The 18,882-nt window shown below is 35.3% G+C and overlaps 3 protein-coding genes across 3 annotated transcripts; 1 reads left to right on the top strand and 2 right to left on the bottom strand.

Annotated features, from left to right (window-relative positions):
* The first annotated feature begins 1,112 nt into the window (after window positions 1–1,112).
* Window positions 1,113–2,949, top strand: LOC104223594 (uncharacterized). The gene is made up of 3 exons (XM_009775051.1): window positions 1,113–1,548; window positions 1,692–2,302; window positions 2,506–2,949. Exons 1-3 carry the CDS (start codon window positions 1,113–1,115, stop codon window positions 2,947–2,949), a joined length of 1,491 nt encoding a protein of 496 aa, XP_009773353.1.
* A 3,011-nt stretch (window positions 2,950–5,960) lies between these two features.
* LOC104223592 (uncharacterized) lies at window positions 5,961–8,599 on the bottom strand. The gene is made up of 5 exons (XM_009775049.2): window positions 7,985–8,599; window positions 6,828–7,057; window positions 6,525–6,728; window positions 6,220–6,351; window positions 5,961–6,140 (listed from the first exon to the last, which is right to left on the bottom strand). Exons 2-5 carry the CDS (start codon window positions 6,849–6,851, stop codon window positions 5,961–5,963), a joined length of 540 nt encoding a protein of 179 aa, XP_009773351.2. The 5' UTR covers window positions 6,852–7,057; window positions 7,985–8,599.
* A 2,848-nt stretch (window positions 8,600–11,447) lies between these two features.
* LOC104223593 (large ribosomal subunit protein uL2my, C-terminal part) lies at window positions 11,448–12,345 on the bottom strand. Its single transcript, XM_009775050.2, has 2 exons — window positions 12,196–12,345; window positions 11,448–12,098 (listed from the first exon to the last, which is right to left on the bottom strand). The coding sequence occupies exons 1-2, from the start codon at window positions 12,266–12,268 to the stop codon at window positions 11,563–11,565; spliced, it is 609 nt and encodes a 202-aa protein (XP_009773352.1). The 5' UTR covers window positions 12,269–12,345; the 3' UTR covers window positions 11,448–11,562.
* Window positions 12,346–18,882: the final 6,537 nt, after the last annotated feature.

Here is an 18,882-nt window from a genome sequence, read left to right as displayed (position 1 = left end):
TGTAGAAATCAAATACATTGTGAATGAGAATTGTCCTCCAATGGAGATTAGGAACGATATGGGGGTTCGTGTGTATATGGAGATAAAAAAGGAGAATAAAAACTTAGGATCGTATCCGTTATGTATAAGTGTACGAGATTTCAATATGGAATTGACTATTACCAATGAGAACACAAGTGCAGGTTTGTTATGTTTCAAATTCTATGGAAGTCTGATTTTACGGTAATATCTATAAAATTCCTACATTTATCTACAAATAAACTACACATCAGTTTTAGGATGTATAAAGCAATATTGTTTTTATGATTATCTACAAAATTACTACATTTATACTACAATTAAACTATAATCTATGTTTCTAAAATATTGACTACAAAACTTTTCTCTTCATCTACAAATTTCCTACAGAATTCTACAAATATACTACAAATCAGTTAAGTATGTATAAAGCAGTATTATTTGTAAGGGTGTCTACATAATTACTACATTTATACTACAATTAAACTACAATCTACGTGAAAAAAAATGTTGACTACAAAATTTTCTCTCATTTACAATTTATCTACAAAGATTCTACAAAATTGTAATGATACTGTTATCTTTATTTTCATGCAGGTTCGTCTGAGACAATAAAGTTACTTGATATGCCAGCCTCTCCCGTCATAGAGGAATATCAAAGTGAAATAATAACTGAAGGTACACAAAGTGTTATCGAAGAAGGACAAGTGTATCAAGACAAACGAACAATTGCAACTGCAATGAAGCACTATTCTATCATGCACAAGTACCAATTCAGGGTTAAAAGATCTAGCCACAGAAGGTATGAATATATTAATGGTGAAAAGATCATTATAAACAGTATTTTCCTTATGATATGTGCTTTTCAAACATTGTAGATGAAAAGTAGTTATATTGTATAATGTGTTACTTTATGTTAAAACAGTCCTTTTGTTACATCTACATTGATAACTTGTATTATAAATGTATTTTTTTGTAGCTACTAGCTTATATGCGTTGGAGAAAACTGTAATTGACACTTCAAGGCAACATCAATTAATGATTCTACAATGTTCAAGGTCAGGAGTTTCAACCGACAACACACATGCACCTTAATGGACGATACATTCATACAGCGCAAACATACTGCAGTTGTAGTTGGTAGCATGGTCATTCCAAAGTATTGTGATCCTAAGACAGTTTACACACCAAAGGGCATACAAACTGACATGTTGTCCCAACACGGAGTGAACCTAAGCTACGTGCAAGCATTTAGAGCAAAGGAAAAGGCTTTAAAGTTTTTGAGAGGTCGTCCGGCTGACTCCTACAGTAAATTACCAAAATATTTTTATATTCTTGAGAAGACGTATCCTGGTTCAGTTGTTAAATTGAAGAAGACAGCAGATGAATGCTTCTTATATGCATTTGTTGCTCTTTGTACATCAATAAGTGGTTGGGAATATTGTAGACCAGTAGTAGTGGTTGATGGGACATTCTTAACGTCAGCCTACAGGGGGATTATGCTGACAGCAAGCACAATGGATGCAGCATGTAAAATTGTAGTTACTTTGTAGGCATTTTATAAATTATAGATACATTGTAGACACTTTGTAGATATAGTAGTTTATATGTATTTGTGTTTTTATATGCATTTTCAAAGCTGCCAGTTAATTATTTTTTGACTAATAATGTAGGTACAATATTGCCTTTGGTATATGCTGTGGTTGATTCGGAAAACGACGCATCGTGGAAGTGGTTTTTTGAGCAATTCAAGCAAGAATATGGTGAAAGAACTTCAATGTGTGTTGTTTTAGATAGGAATGAGAGTATCCTGAAGGCAACATCAATTGTCTATCCGGGTGTGCCACACTACTCTTGCATGTGGCATATTTGGACAAATATAAGGGCAAAGTTTAAGAAGGGTCATCTACAATTAAATGAATTGTACTTTTCTACAACACGGTCATACGCTCTGGATGAGTTTAATGAAAGGATGTCGAAGATTGAAGAGATAGACCCCCGTGTTAAATCATATCTCTATGATATTGTCTATCATAGATGGTCAAGAGTACATGCAACGGTGAATAGAACTTGGACTATGACATCAAACATTGCAGAGTCGTTGAATGCTATAACAAAAGATACAAGAGAGCTGCCAATATTTGACCTATTAGAGTATATGAGGACACTTCTTGAATGTTGGACGAACGAGAAGTTATTGAAGGCAAATGGTACTTTCACATTCCTTGGGTCCAAATTCAACAAAGAATTGGAGAACAACATAACATTATCTCAGAAACTTAGGGTAAGATCTATTTATTTGGAGCAGAAAAATAATATTTTAATATACAGTGTTTCCATATTGTAGATAAATTGTAGACAAATTTTAGTTAATTTATAGATTATAGATAATTTGTAGATAAATTGTAAATAAGTTGTAGATAAATTGTAGATAATCTATTTTTATGATTGTAAATACTTTTCTTTCTGTTTGTTATGTAATTATAGGTGAGTGCTTCAATAGATCATATCCATACTGTGATAGATGGTGTGAAGCGGTACATTGTGTGTCTTGAAAGCAAGAAATGTAGCTGTGACCAGTTCCAACTTGATGAACTTCCATGTGTGCATGCTTTGGCAGCTTTATGGCACAGGAATGAAACTTATGAAAATTATTGCTCTCCGTATTACACAAAGGAGAGCCTACTGCATACGTATGAAATACCAGTAAATCCCCTTCCTGATGAAAGCAAATGGAATGTGTCACAACATATATCTGATGAAGTAGTAAATCCACCTACGGGAGAGAAAAGACAGCCAGGAAGACCTCAAAAGGAAAGATACAAAACATATGATGAACTAAAGTCAAAGAAGTACAAGGTGTCATGTGGCAACTGTGGAGGTGAAGGGCATAACAAAAGAGCTTGCAAGAATGCACCCAAAAAGAAATAAATATCATGTTGTTAGAATATTATTTCAAAATAATTGTTAGTGTGTTCAAGTTAATAGAATTTTGTGTGTAATCGTTTAAGTTTTTAAAGATCATAATGTAGTTAATTTCAATTTGTTTCTGTGTTTGTTAACATATTTTTCTGTATTGTGTCAAGCATCTACCTCCATTTTTGACATTCTGTTCATAGCAGTTAATATTTATTATCTACAATATAACTACAAGTTAAAAAAATTAATTTAACTTGAACTGACAGTTATATACAAAAATTAAATACAACTGGAGGTATTCCCTACAAATTATACACATATTCAACTATAAAATTATATACAATCTCAACATTCAATGTTTCCAGATTGTAGATAATTTGAAGTTTTTTTGTAGATAAATTGTATTCTAACAACATAATAACTACGTTTAAGATAATGAAGAACAAGTGCTGTAAATATTAAACAGCTGAAGATAAGACCACCAAGTTATTTTCAAGTGAACTACTACACTGGATAGAAATTAACAAAACAAAAGGTCTGCTACAATAAAAACACAAATGAATTGTTCAGAAAGTTGTGTACTATACTTCTCCTATAAACTAGCATCAACTAAATTACATATACGTGACACTACTTCTTCTTTCTCTGGACTCTTGTTTTCTCATTCAATGCAGGTGCACCCTTCCTCCTTGCTAGTATGCCTGTAACCCCACTTTCACTAATTGACTCATCTTCCTGCTTCTTTGTAGCATAGTCCCATAGGAGCGCTCCATAGTGTCTACGATGTTGGTCAATATCAGAAAGGTCTTCTGCGGGAATTGACAAATATCCAAGGCTAACATACTCCGCAAAGGTAGCAACAAATACACCACAATCGTTGCAGAACACAATTTTTTTTAAATATTTATCAAATGATTAGAAATAAAAAAAGAATTAAATGCATAGAAAGAGAGAATAGATTTTTTACAGTGACCCTTCTTTTTGCTGTGGAATCTCTCCAACGATCCACTGAATGTTAAGAGGCTCGGTAATAGGTTTCTCGCTATATGTCTTTGTATTCTTAAAGTTAATGTCTTTACGCTTCCCATAGAAACCAGTACATGACAAATACAAAGGGATAATAACAGAGAACTTTTCGACACAGGATTCAACAACTTGATGGTTCCATGAAGAGACCATGGAATCATACGCATAAAGCTGCATGTCTGCAATGTCGAAAACGACCAACACCCAATGGAATTTTTCTACAATATTGACGGGCATGATGACATAGTCAACTTCATCCCATGCAACATTGGCAAATAGTCTATACCCCAAAATATATTCTACAACAACATCTTGGGATTTAACAACTGAATACTTCTTTTGTGGAGGTGAATTTATGAACTTTTCATAAATTTGTTCTATCATGGTCTTGATCAAATAATCCGTTGTGGTAAATTTGGTATTGTTATTGGGGCCATACTTGCCTTTTTTCCTCAAGTAATACATTAAAACTTCAATGTGCTGAAACCAAAAATAGTTGGCATATAAACAGCAAGTCAACTTCAAATAATCTACATAAAACTACATTATAACTACATTTTACTACAAAATAGAAACAAAAAATCTACAATGATGTCTAAAAACAGCTCTACAATTTAAACTACAAAGTCAACTTCAAATCATCTAAAAATAACTACAATTTATCTATAGTTACTGGGCAAACATGTAACACAACATCTACAATCATCTCTACATTATATTTACATTTTGTACTACAATTAATCTTGTAATGTTCTACATAAACTACAAAATAACTACAATTACACTACAAACAGGAAATACAGCAACAAACTATTCTGTCCACAAAATATATATAGAATTTATACTATAAATAATCTTCAAATATGATACATAATCTGAAACCTAAATACAATTACACTAAATACAAGAAAGACAACATTTGCAATCATATCTACATCATATCTACAATTTATACTACAAGTCATCTTCATATATTATAGATATCTATAACATAACTACAATTAAACTACAAACAGAAGACAAAATATCTACAAATCATATCTTGGGAATAGACTCCTTGATACTTACCGAGTCATTGAGGACTTGTCCGGGGTGAGCCATGGAAAAGAACCATTCTTTCTTATCAACCTTTTTCACTCCAAGGTCTAACCAAGGCTTAATTTGGTTATCCTTTATGGAAAACGGAGCCTTCCTCCTGTAACAACAAATAAATGTCAAAAAACAATTGTAGATTAAATTAGATATGTAAAAGATAAATGCTGAAATGCAAGTGTCAAATTATGCATTCATACCTCTTTGAACCTTTGTCGCTACAGTGGTATAACCACTTGTTGAAGTTATCTAAAACCTCCGAATCTACATCTTCACCAATAACAGTAGTAAAAGGGTGCTTGAGGTAGAAAATTTTAGGTCCAACCGAGCTGCTGCCCCCAGAACTGTATAGAGGGATAAATGGTGATCGAGTATGCTTTCCCGGATGCCTTGTTTTCCCCAGATGCATAGGTGTTGCATCATCTTGTATGGGCTCGCCAAACTTAACCAACTGGGATAAGTTGTCAGGCAACTCAAAATCATCTAGTGTGACCCCCTTCTTCTCAACTCTTGATCCTTCTGAATCACCTAGATCTGCATACTGTGCATATGCACCTTCATTGTCGTGTTCCTCAATGACCTGTTCTGTCTGAGCTGCTACTGTCACTCCGTGAATTGGGGACTGTGCATTGATATCTTCCATCACTGTAACACAATTCATATCTTACTTAACAAGAATGTTAAAATTTATAAACAATAAGAAAATATCTCTGAATGACAGTCTGAAACCTGCTTTGTCTTCATCAGCTGCAACTTAAAAATGTGTATATAAATCACCATGTGTTGGAAGATTTTTTTGACCAACTGCACCGTCAACATGCTCTGTTTTATAATTAAAAATGGTAAATAATACTGGATAATGATGGCTCGAAAGTTGTAGCATATGTATCAAAATTGTAGATAATTTATGGATAAGTGTAGATATGTTGTATATACACTGACACAAATTGTAGATACTTTGTAGGTATTTTGTAGATACCTCTTTTGCTGGTGCTGGCTTGCACTTGTTCCCCAATATTGAACTGAAAATGCTGATTGTTCAAGTCTTTTTGTTGGTCATTATTTTTTGTTGAACTGCCAGCAAACTGAATGTCTTAAGTTAGTTTGTATATATTTTTTCATATGTCTAAATTGTTTTGCTATAAAATAAAAGTCAGATCTTACCTTTGCATCATCTTGCACATTTCTACTGTTTATCATTTGCAAAACAGTCTGCACAGACTCATTTATAAACCCTCGAAGGCTATCAAGTTCTACAAAGACAACCTTCCTAAAATCTTCAAGCTTTCCATTAACCTACAAGTTACAATATACTAAGTTGTTAACTTCATAATATGTCCTAACATACATTCAAAAACATATGCAATTATATATAGATATATATCAGAATTTACAAATTTGTAGATATTTTGTAGACAGTTTATAAAATGTAAATATATTGTAGATATATTGTAGTTTATATGTATTACCTGCTCAATTCCTTTTTCTAATTTTCTGATCTTCTTAGCAATAGACTCCTTGTCCTCTTCTCCATCTGTTTGTTTGGGTTCCAACGTAGGAGGATCGGCATTGGGAACCTCAGATGTTTGCTCATCTTTTTGAACTTTGTACTCAATTTTGTCGGGCAAAATCAGCACTGCAATCTCTTCTCCAGATTCACATATGTTGGTAAACTGAATGAGAAAAAATAAATTAGTTATCAAGGCAGAAAATATAGAATAATTGTAGATATTTTGAAGGTAAATATATAATCATAAAAAAAGAAACTTTACCTTTATCCACTCAGGCTTTATCATCTTCTCTTCAAAGGCAGCTAACCAAATTTGCCCTTACTAGCTGACCATCTTAGTATACGAGGTATTGAGTTAGAACACCTCGTAGCTAGATCAGTGCTGACAGTAGAGCAACACTCATAAAGCCATACTTGCAATGCTACTGAGCATCCCCGTATGAGATAAGAATGTACATACGGATTTAGTCTGTGTCTAACAGATTCCATCATCTGGATGAAAGATTTAATACCCCATGGGTATGACTCATACTGCCCATATTCTACCAAATAGAACCTAAAGTGATCTACAAAAGAAATATGATCTTTGTTCGAAGGACAAATGAAAAATTCTAAAAGATAAAGGATGCACAATTTCACTGCATCCTCATCATTTACCTAGGATCTAGTGGTTACTATCTGTTTCAAATAAGACTTCTCCACTCTTAATTTGTTACATAAGTGGGAGTATAACCAAAATCAGTAACCTGGGTAACACATCTTAGACCAGTAATTAATGCAAACTCACTCAATCCAAAATTTAATGTTTCACCCTTTAACTGTACAGAAAAATATGATGTATTGGATTTGGTCAATTCATACTTCATCAGAAGATGAATGGCTTGGTTTTGCATGCATATGGTGGGAAGAGACAGTAAGTATCCAAAACACGTCTTTTTGAAAAGCTTCAACCCATTTGAGGATAGAAGCTCTTTAATCTGGCTAAGAATGCTAGGATCACACAAAGTGTGGAAGCTAAGCACCCCATAATCAACATTATGTGGGGCAAAAAAGTGTCTATTCTGCACAAATAATAAATTATTTCACATTAATAAAATGCATAAAAAGGATACATTCATCTAAATTTTATCTACAACATAACTACAAATGATTACATAATATCTACAATTTAAAGCATTTTCTACAAAAAGACAGCAACAAAAGATAACTACAATTCTGCTTCAAATAGTACAAGTTACCTAACAATATTACTACAAAAAACTACAAAATATCTACAACTATATAGGCAGAACATCACAACTACAAATAATCTTCAAAATTAAAACAATTACTCTACACTTGTCTAAAATACGTATAACATAGATTTTACCATCATAAACCAAACTAAAAAAATTAGAAACGAAACTAATAAATGTTTACCTTCACCAATGATTGGTTGCGAACAATTTTAGGGTATTTTTTTTGAATGTTTCTTCATTTTTGGATTTTTCGAACCAGGAGACACCTTTGCTTTCTTTCTTGTTCGAAGATTAGGGACCTCTTCTACAAAGTCGTCATCTACCAAAAGCTCTTTTCCTTTTCGTTTGACTTGTTTGCCTAGTGTAGAAGTTTCTCCAACATCTATATCATGTTTTTGTTTGGTTCTCATCTCGGCTCTGATTTGTCGGAGAGAGGAACTATGAGTAGTCTCTGCAATTGCATGTGGAGATTTGCCTTGCTTTTTGGGTGATTTTGGTGATAAAACACCCAAATCAAATGAGGGTATATCAGCTACTGCTGATTTTTTAGGACTTTGTTTCGAAGCTTTGTTGTTCTTCATTGATGAACTTCAACTGGAGTAAAATGGGGAACCAATTTTGTTGAAGGGTTTCTTCAATTTTCTGTGAATTTAGAGGGAGAATTTGGTTTCAGAAGATGGAAAATGGTAAAAAGAACGTGGGTATGGGTAAAACGTGGGTGATGCTGAAGGGTTAGGAGAGAGAAGGGGATAATAGGATATACAGATTCCTTTAATTAAGGAGTAAAAAACGTATGGGTAATAAGGTTTCCTATGTGGCATAGGAATGTAAAAATTCCTTTTAAAAAATAAGCCCTTTCCCCGACTTCAACTCAATATATGTGCTCGCTTCTCTGTACCTCCATACAGAACTGGAAAAAGAAAAAGGCCAACTTTTCGCTCTTCTTTACAGTTGCTAAGAGTCATTTGCTTAGTTTTTCAGCTAACAAAATTTAGCAGAACATGGAAAGCATGTAGCTATCCCCACATTTGTGATGAAACCAACAACCTCTCCCACCTTGCCAAAAAAATATACAAAAGAAATTCTCATTCACGAACATGGATTACATCTATTTTCCCCTTGTAATCCTTCAAAATTAGATGTACATATATATAAGCAGATAATTTACTCTAAGAGTTCAAATGTTAGATTACGCACTGTTGCTTTCAAGAAAATGTTAGACATAGGGCGTCACAATAGCAGATGTGAGAAATCTATCCTTGTCATTTCAGAAAATAAGAATACCTTAAGATCATTATGGAATTTTATGTTATAAGTGCTTGTGTTCTGTTTGAACAGGCTGCACTGCAATGTTTCATGAACAAGTTTGAAGAACTCCACGCAGAAATTTGAAAAAGAAAAAATTGAGTGGAAACAGAACCTCCTGCAACTTGCAAGAGGTGAGCAGCTTTGAAGCACTGGAAAATTTGGATATTGAAAAAATGCAAACATTTTGAAAAGATTAGCAGAAAATAGAGGATAGGAGGAAAACAAATACTCAAAGAAGTATTGTATTACAATGCAGATGCACAGACAGTTAGTATCTTAATCCTCTTTAAACTGAAAAATGACTGCTCATACACCTTCCTCCGAGTAACTATACAAGGTACATTCTTCATATTATCATTTCTAAATGAGACAGTGCACTAAGAACTCCAGTCTCTTGATATAGTACACCAATACGTCCATATAGCACTTAGCCTCAAGCTTAGCAAGTTAATTAGACAGTTCGATGGCCTGTTACAAGTTACAACTAAAGAAAAGAGAATATTTTCATCTGGAGTAAATATCATATCCAATAGAATCAACTGGGGCAGTCACTAAATGTTCAGAATTTTCGGTAAAGCTCTTGGGCCTTCGATCTACATCTTGACCTTGCACACCAAATGTTGATCAAATCCTCCCTTAACTTTAAAATGTCAACTTGAATTTGAGGAAAGTAGATCACAGTTCAATGACTCAATATTTATTCTGATAGGTACGGTTGATCTTCCCCCAGCATTGTTTTTCTTCTAGACCTGCTACCTCCCACCAAGCACAGGTATCGAGCAACTCTACCTACCAAGGCTTAGGCTAAGACAAATGGGAAGTAATCACCTAATGTTTACCGTCTCTGATAGGGATTTGAACCCTGGTTTACACTAACTTCATTAACCACTAGGCTTCACCATAGGTACCTTATTCATCAATCTTATCGCAAGTATGCATAATTTATTTAGCACTAATCATGTCTGCACATGGACTAATCGTAACAAGCCATAATACTAATCAAAAGAAAGGCACTATACGGCAAGAACAACAGCCTGCGGTTGTCCATGAACTCATAGTTAACTTGGAACTAAAAGTTATAGCTAGAGACGCTCTATCAAACTCAAATGTGACAAGAAGAAGAGACAAATGTTAAGTTTACCCCCCCCCCCCCCCCGGGATACATCTTATACTATGTAAAAGAGTGGTTCCAGTGAGAAGAAATTCATTTATGTAAACATATCAAGCAAACAACACACATGCAAAACCATATTCTTTAATTGACTAGCATATCAAATATCTTGATGGCGTTCCAAGAGTCAATACCCCTCTCAGCTCTTCTAAGTTCTATCATGTTCATTACCCACTTATCTAAATTTCAGATATCAAAGAGTCAAATTTTATTCACACACTTGTATGCCATATGATTTTTCTCTTGACATAATGGAAAAACACAAAACAACACAGATACGAAAATAATATCTCTAAGGTCCAAGAAAACAAATAGCATGTTATCAAGCATAAGAGACTTTGTATTGAATTAGCCATTTATTATGACTTCATGAGGTAAATCGTTGCACCTCCAAAAGCTAAAAAAATTCTACTCCTCAATACCACAATACAGCATGTGAGAAAGCCTCGACTTTCTAAGCAAGATCATCTTGATGGAAGCAAAAAATACAACAGCAGAAACAACAGGTACGGCTCAATCACCCAATCTAGTTGAGGAATGGAAGCAAAAAAGTAATTTATGTAAAATATCAAGGAAATACGAGAAGACGAGGAAAGACTATACCAAGAAAAACTTAGAGAAACAACAAAACTCGAGTATTGCACGAAAAGTAGAAATATGATATGACAGATTGTCCCATCATCAACTCAAACACTACTCAGGAAACTCAAAATTATATTGGAAACAATAAGCATGCAACTTACACAAAAACTCCATTATCAGAGGCTATGGAAAGGCAAAAGCAACATTAGAATTAACAATACATTCCTGCGCGCATGCCTAAAATAGAACAGACATAATAGGGAAAAAGATCACCATACCTTTGCTTCCACAATGCAGAGCAAGAATCAATAATATCCAAGTTATCCTCCACATTTAAGAAAAGAAGAACTATACTATAATATTGGCATGGAGAAAGAAAACATAAAGCAAATGAAATACAATCATCTAACCTACTTTAGAGTCTTAAAAAATGCAATCATCTAACCTACTTAGGCTCAGACCCTGTATGTGTTAAAAATGCACTAAATAAGTAAAAATAATATAGTTCCAACCCAGTAAATCAAACAAGTTGAGGTAGAATTATGAACTAGAACCCATAATGCTCAAATCATGAATCCGGCTCTTTGATAAACAAGATCCAAACTTGATTTTCTAATATTATTATCTCTCCATAAACTTCATCCGAAAAACATAATAATCTTAAACAAACAAATATCCGTCAAATTACCCAAAAAGACCTACTTTTTTCTCTTAAGAGGCCCAGTTTTATACCCAGATTTAGTAGGTTTACCCCAAGGAGTCAACGAAACCCTGCCATGACTTCCACTACTCTTACTCCTCCCTTCACCACCCCCATGTGGATGATCCACCGGGTTCATCGCCACACCCCTAACTGTCGGTCTCCGTCCTAGCCACCTGGCATGTCCCGCCTTCCTCAACTTCTTCGTCCCGTGTTCCGGGTTCGATACTTGCCCTATAGTAGCCCTACATTTAACGTCGATCAATTTCTTCACCCCCGACGGCAACTTCACTTCGCAGTATTTAGTAGAAGCGCTGGGTTCGGTCAGGATTTTGGCGGACGTGCCGGCGGAGCGAACTAACTTGCCGCCTTGTCCGGGTCGGATCTCGATGTTGTGAATCAGGGTTCCGATTCGCATCATGCCTAATGGCATGCAACTTCCTATTTGGGAACTGATGTCTAGACTGAATTGGCTCATCATAGATTCCAGCTCCTTTGACGGTTTCATTTTGGACGCCAATGCTTCAAATGGACCTGTCAATTGTAATAAAAAAAAGAAAAAAAAAAGGTTAAATTGTAGAGTTTTTGTATTGATTTAGAGAGAGATGAAAATGAATATAGAGAAGTTTACTGATAGAGAAAGAGCGGTGGATGACATTGCTGAGAAGAGAAGAAGAAGCAATTCGAGCTCTGAAGAGAGCCATTGTTTTGTTCGGAATGGGAGTAGGGTTTAAGAGAAAATTTGAGTATCTGGAGATAAAACGACGTCGTTAAATAGAACTGTGTAAGAGGAAACGGGTGACACTGACCCCAGTAGCTCTAGTCTTCCTTTTTTTTTTTTTTACTCGTTTACTTTCTCTGTCATTTTGGGTTAACTTTATGTATTTGTTTGTAACAATGTATATATAAATTGCATTAACCTGCCCTTTTGATGAATCACAATGCAAAAGTCTGCTTTCTAATTATTTTAGAAAGATACCGAAAGATCCACTTAATAAACGCAGGCCCAAACAATTTTGATGCAATTTTTCCAATTAAATTTTGTCCCCAACTAGTGATAGTAACGTGCCCAAAAGATTCAATTGAATTCTCTCTTTCGAAATCTTTGTTGTTAATATGATAAGTCTGCATTTCAAAAAACAAAATATATCATTGTATGTATACACGAAAGCGGATCAAATATCTAAACTTAATGAAATCAATCTACTTTTGAAATTATGAGTTCAAATTTAATATATTTTTAAATAAAAAAATTACAAGTCTTAAAAAAATAGTTTCGGGCTAAATTTTTGAAGTAATCCGACAATCGCCAAAATTTTAAAGCATCCATAATGCTAAAAAAAATTAACGATACGTCAATATTTGTGGCAAAATCCTGACAATCACCATAACTTGCTGAGATAGCGTGCTTTAAAATCCGACACCGGGTTAATTTTTCTCAAAATTTCTTTATCACGACACAAAAATATCTTATTTTTATCACTCTCACTTTTTAAATTTTAATTTTCCCAGACATATTATATGTTGTATATCGAAATACTACTTGTTTTTGTTGCTTTTGAACTCTTGGTGAGAATCCTAAGCCCGTTCCGCATATAAAGATGATAAAAATGCATTGGTGAATGTTTTACAAGTGAAAGAAGCATTTGAAAATATCTATAAAAATGCCCTCTTTGTCTTGATTCGTGAATTTCTTTGATCTCTAAAGATTTTTACAAAGATCTCAAAATTCCTTTTAAGGTTTCTTGGCTCAGTAACTCCCACTTATTTTTTCAGAAAGTTGGTGGATCCCCCTGGCTAGTACAATTTGAGTATGCAGTATAAAAATTATACAACTTTAATTAGAGAGCAAACAAATTAAGCTCCACCATGGAGAAGACTTCTCCTTTTCTGTATTTGTACTCATGATTTTACTGAATGCCAACCGTTGATCGCAAGAGAACAAATTTTCTGTATTTACTGAAGGACTCTTGAGCACTATAGGTGGTTGTTGCATATTGTGGTTTGCTATCACTGTATTGGGAAAAATTGAATTTCCATTGAAGGTGACGTGGCATGACACGAGGACTGGTCAAATGGTCAAAATATGATGATCAGTTAAGAGGCACGAGTGACAACAGATACAGGGAAAAGAAAGCTAAATAGGCACGAGAGGCAATTCGAATAATACAAGCTTCGTACCTATTTAGGTCATTTAAAGCCAAGAGATCAGAAGGCATTGAAGACATGGATATGATGACGAAAAGGAGTCCAAATTCAATATTAAATACCCAATACGTTAGAGAATTGGTATTAAATATGAATGATTGTGTAACGTCTTATTTAATGTCATTTATTGCTCATAATTGTCTCATTAAGACTAAGGTATTACTCATTTACTTAGAATCAACTATAAAAGGAGGAGGTCTCGTCATTTGTAAGGACAAAGGATATCATCAACATTACATTGGAATACAAACCTATTTACTGTTTATTTGTCATTCTCAAAAAGTCTATTATTTCTTTTTTGTCTCCTGATTATCAGTAGCCCGAATTTCTATTTGTCTTTAGCTTTGACCAAAGAATCATATTTTTGGTTAAACAAATTGGTTTCGTTACCGGGAAACTGATAATCTTTTCTTTGAAGCTACGTTTTATTCGTCTTTATCAACATGTCAAACAACAACAACAACAACAATAACAGTGATAACACATTGGGAAACCATGAAAATCAAATCCATCAAAATCAAGGAGACCTACCGAACATTGACGTGGTTCCCTCCCCTCCAGATTCACCACGTCAATCTCGTGAAGGCACTCCTGCTCCTGAATCCCGTGCTGATCAACAAGAACAATCTGAACATTTTGAAGGAGGTGCAAATGAAGCTTTACAAAAGCTAATTGATGCACAGGTCGGCAAAGCTCTTCAGGCTCTAGTTAGTCGATTGTCTGCTGCACCACCCATACCAACTCCTAATAATAATACATTGGAGAATCCTCGTTCTGGTCTTGTTAATTCTGGAAATGGAGGAACCACCAGTGAACCACAGGAAGGGGGACCAGGTAATTCAAGTAATTCCTATTTGCAAAATTTAGTACTAACCTTGCAGAAACAGATTAAGGAACAAAATGAGCGTATTGAGCAAATCCCTGGAGTTCCGCCTGTAATAAAAGGAGTAGACATGGACAAATACTCACAACAACCTTGGAAGCCAAGTGCTGCTCCCCTTCCAATTCCGAAAAAGTTCAAAATGCCTGACATCCCGAAATATGATGGTACTACAGACCCACGTGACCACGTGACTGCATTTACAACAGGCGTGAAAGGCAACGACTTGACCAAACAAGAAATTGAATCAGTACTGGTCAAGAAATTTGGAGAAACACTCACCAAGGGTGCATTAACCTGGTATTCTCTTTTATCTGAAAATTCTATAAATTCTTTTGCTGAGCTTGCAGATTCTTTTATTAAAGCACACTCGGGAGCTCAAAAGGTTGAGAAAAGAATGGAAGATATTTTCAAAATCAAATAAGGGGATTCAGAGTTGCTCAGAGACTTTGTTGATAGATTCCAGCGTGAAAGAATGACTCTACCCCGTGTACCTGACAACTAGGCTGCAATAGCTTTTGCAAGTAATTTAAATGACAAAAGTTCTGAAGCCACGAGAAGACTCAAAGAAAGCCTTTGAGAATTCCCTGCAACCACGTGGAATGATGTTTACAACAGGTACAGTACAAAGCTGCGAATTGAAGAAGATACCGTACCTAAGCTTCATCAGGAAGAAAGGGGCGGTTCCAGAAGATCAGAAACCGAAAAAAGATCAGGTAAAAACAGGTACGATCCATATATGGGACCTACAGGAAAAGACTCACGGTCAAAACAAGATAGCCAGCAATATGATCAAAAATCGAGGAACAGGGAATCTGGTTCTTCATCAAGATTCAGAAATGATCGGAACAGACAAGAGTCACGAGATGATGACAGAAGTTTAAAGGCAAGGTTCGACAGATATAACTTTAATGTCACTACCTCCGAGCTCGTGGCTGTTTTGAGAAGCATGGGAGATAAGGTACGATGGCCAAAAGAGATGCGGTCAAATCCAAATAGACGCAATCCAGATCATTGGTGCAAATTCCACAATGATCACGGGCACAAAACTTCAGAATGTAGATTCTTGCAGAGTGAAGTGGATCATCTATTGAAGCAAGGGTACCTCACTGAGTTATTTAGTGAAAAAGATAAACAAGCCTATATGAAAAATAGGCAAGAGCCACCAAAGCCTCCTTCACCTAAGAGAACAGTGAATGTGATAAGTGGGGGAGAAGATATTCACGGCATAACCTACACAGCTTCCAACAAGGTTTCTAAAGTAACAATTACACATGGGAAATGGGTACGACAGGTTTTAGAAAATGAAAGTATTTCATTCGATGATGCAAATACCGAAGGAGTGATAACCCCACATAATGACGCACTGGTAATATCTTTACTTGTACATGATACTAATGTAAAACGAGTTTTGATTGATCCAGGGAGTTCTGTAAATATTATACTACTAAGGGTATTACGTGAAATGCAAGCTGAAGACAAAATGATACCCAAGGCGCATACCTTATCAGGCTTCAACAATTCAAGTGTGGTAACAAAAGGAGAGGTAATTCTAACAACTTTTGTTGCAGGTGTTGTTAAAGAAACTAAATTTCAGGTAGTTGATATGGAAATGGCCTACAATATGATCACGGGGAGGCCTTGGATCCATGATATGGATGCTGTTCCATCAACTCTACATCAAGTTATTAAATTTCCATCACCGTGGGGGATTTGTCAAATTCGAGGGGATCAGCAAACAGCGAGGAGTATCAACGCTGTAACAGATATGAGCACCGTAAACAAAGAAAAATAGCAATTACAGGAAACAGTTGAAGGTGTCAGCAATCAAACCTCAACTGAGCGAGAGAAAATAGATTTAGACTCGAGACCTGATACAATTCAAGAACTTGAGGAGAATGAAAATATCAAAACAACCATCGAAGAACTCGAGGCTATGATATTATTTGAGCAATGGCCTGAACAGAAAGTTTATGTTGGAGCTAATTTAAACTCAAACAAGCGAGGTATGTTAATTGAATTTCTAAAATCTAACGTGGACTGTTTTACTTGGTCCCATGCTGACATGACAGGGATACCACCGGATGTGATGACTCACAAATTAAACGAAGACCCATCCTTTACACCAATAAAGCAAAAGAAAAGAAAGCAAGGGGCTTTCAAAAACCAGATGATTCAAGATGAGGTCCAAAAGCTATTAAAAATTGGGTCAATCCGCGAGGTAAAGTACCCTAATTGGTTAGCCAACACAGTTGTTGTACCTAAGAAAAATGGTAAGTGGCGAGTCTGTGTAGATTATACAGATCTTAATAAAGCTTGTCCAAAAGATTCTTTTCCTTTACCACATATAGATCAATTAATTGATGCAACTGCAGGACATGAACTTTTAAGTTTTTTAGATGCATATTCAGGGTACAACCAAATTAAAATGGACCCTAGTGATGAAGAAAAAACTTATTTCATCACAGACAGGAGGACTTACTGTTATAAAGTAATGCCCTTTGGTCTCAAAAATGCTGGGGCAACCTATCAAAGGTTGGTCACCAAAATGTTCCAAGAACATTTAGGAAAGACAATGGAGGTATATATAGACGATATGCTCGTCAAAACCCAGCAGTTTCATGATCATATTTCTCATCTATCTGTTACATTTGAAATTTTGCGAAAATTTAATATGAAACTCAACCCAGAAAAATGTGCATTTGGAGTTGCATCAGGTAAGTTTTTGGGTTTTCTTGTTTCTAACCGTGGTATTGAGGTAAATCCTTCTCAGATCAAAGCAATAGAAGAAATCCCTGATATCCTTACTAATAAAAAGGAAGTTCAAAGATTAACGGGAAGAATTGCAGCTTTGGGGTGATTTATTTCCAAATCTTCAGAAAAGTGTTTTAAGTTTTTCTCTGCACTCAAAAAGCAAGATCATTTTGAATGGAATGAAGATTGTCAACAAGCCCTTAGAAATTTGAAAGCTTATTTGTCAAAACCACCGTTATTGGCAAAACCAAAGGTGGGAGAAAAGCTTCTCATCTATCTGGCTGTGTCTGAAGTTGCGGTAAGTGCTGTTTTAGTCCGTGAGGACCAAAGTAAACAATCTCCTATTTATTATGTAAGTAAGACCTTACTAGATGTTGAAACACGATACCCACAGCTAGAAAAGTTAGCATTAGCTTTGATCATGACATCTAGAAAATTAAGACCTTATTTTCAATGACATCCCATTGTTGTAGTTACTGCTTTTCCGCTTCGAAACATTTTGCATAAACATGAATTGTCAGGGAGGTTAGCAAAATGGGCTATAGAATTAAGTGAATACGAAATCATTTATCAATCTAGAACTGCTATAAAATCTCAAGTATTAGCCGATTTCGTAGATGATTTTAGCCAGGGGATGCATTTAGAAGCAGAAAAAGAATTACAAGTTTTTAATGGTGCAAACCTGGGGACTTGGATTTTATTCACTGATGGTTCATCTAATGTAAAAGGAGCAGGTCTGGGTATATCTCATACCACCTACAGGTGAAACTATTAGGCAAGCTATAAAATGTCATTCTATAACTAACAATGAAGCAGAGTACGAGGCTGTAATTGCAGGTTTAGAATTGGCAAGCGAACTCGGCATAACACAAATTATAATCAAGAGTGATTCTCAACTCGTGGTCAATCAAATGCTGGGGACTTATACAGCCAGGGAAACTCGAATGCAAGAATATCTCGAAAAGGTACGGGAACTAATAAAGCAATTCCAAACTTGGAAGGTAATGCAGATCCCAAGAGATGAGAATGTGGAGGCAGATGCTTTAGCTAATCTCACATCTGCAGCTGATGTAGCAAATGACGCAAATGCTTTAGTCATACATTTATTTCATTCCGTTCTCGAACCTGATAAGAATGAGGTAAATTTTAATCATTTAACATGGGATTGGAGAAACGAAATTATTGCTTTTTTACAGCACGGAACCGTGTCTAATGACACAGGGAAGGCTCATGCGCTTCGCAAAAAAGCCGTTTGATATTGTTTATATCAAGGAAATCTTTATCGAAAGATGTTCGGTGGACCACTAGCAAGGTGTCTCAGATCCTCTCAAACAGAATATGTGATGAGGGAAGTGCACGAAATACATTGTGGAAATCACGCAGGGGGAAGGTCACTGGTAAGAACATTGATTCGAGCAGGATATTATTGGCCTAAGATGGAAGAAGAGGCAAACAGTTTCGTATCCAAATGTGATA

This window comes from Nicotiana sylvestris, chromosome 8, assembly GCF_000393655.2.
Source record: "Nicotiana sylvestris chromosome 8, ASM39365v2, whole genome shotgun sequence".
NCBI classification, from domain to species: domain Eukaryota; kingdom Viridiplantae; phylum Streptophyta; class Magnoliopsida; order Solanales; family Solanaceae; genus Nicotiana; species Nicotiana sylvestris.
The sequence above is the reverse complement of the archived record's forward strand: the minus strand, read 5'-3'. Positions and strand labels throughout refer to the sequence as shown.

Excerpts from the sequence above, each read along its gene's own strand:
- LOC104223594 (XM_009775051.1), top strand. The coding sequence starts at position 1,113 with ATGGACGATACATTCATACAGCGCAAACATACTGCAGTTGTAGTTGGT. Across the intron at positions 1,549-1,691 it reads AAGCACAATGGATGCAGCAT|GTACAATATTGCCTTTGGTA; the intron begins GTAAAATTGTAG and ends CTAATAATGTAG. Across the intron at positions 2,303-2,505 it reads CATTATCTCAGAAACTTAGG|GTGAGTGCTTCAATAGATCA; the intron begins GTAAGATCTATT and ends ATGTAATTATAG.
- LOC104223592 (XM_009775049.2), bottom strand. The coding sequence starts at position 6,851 with ATGATAAAGCCTGAGTGGATAAAG. Across the intron at positions 6,729-6,827 it reads TAAAGCCTGAGTGGATAAAG|TTTACCAACATATGTGAATC; the intron begins GTAAAGTTTCTT and ends TTTCTCATTCAG. Across the intron at positions 6,352-6,524 it reads TAGAAAAAGGAATTGAGCAG|GTTAATGGAAAGCTTGAAGA; the intron begins GTAATACATATA and ends TGTAACTTGTAG.
- LOC104223593 (XM_009775050.2), bottom strand. The coding sequence starts at position 12,268 with ATGGCTCTCTTCAGAGCTCGAATTGCTTCTTCTTCTCTTCTCAGCAAT. Across the intron at positions 12,099-12,195 it reads CCACCGCTCTTTCTCTATCA|GTCCATTTGAAGCATTGGCG; the intron begins GTAAACTTCTCT and ends TACAATTGACAG.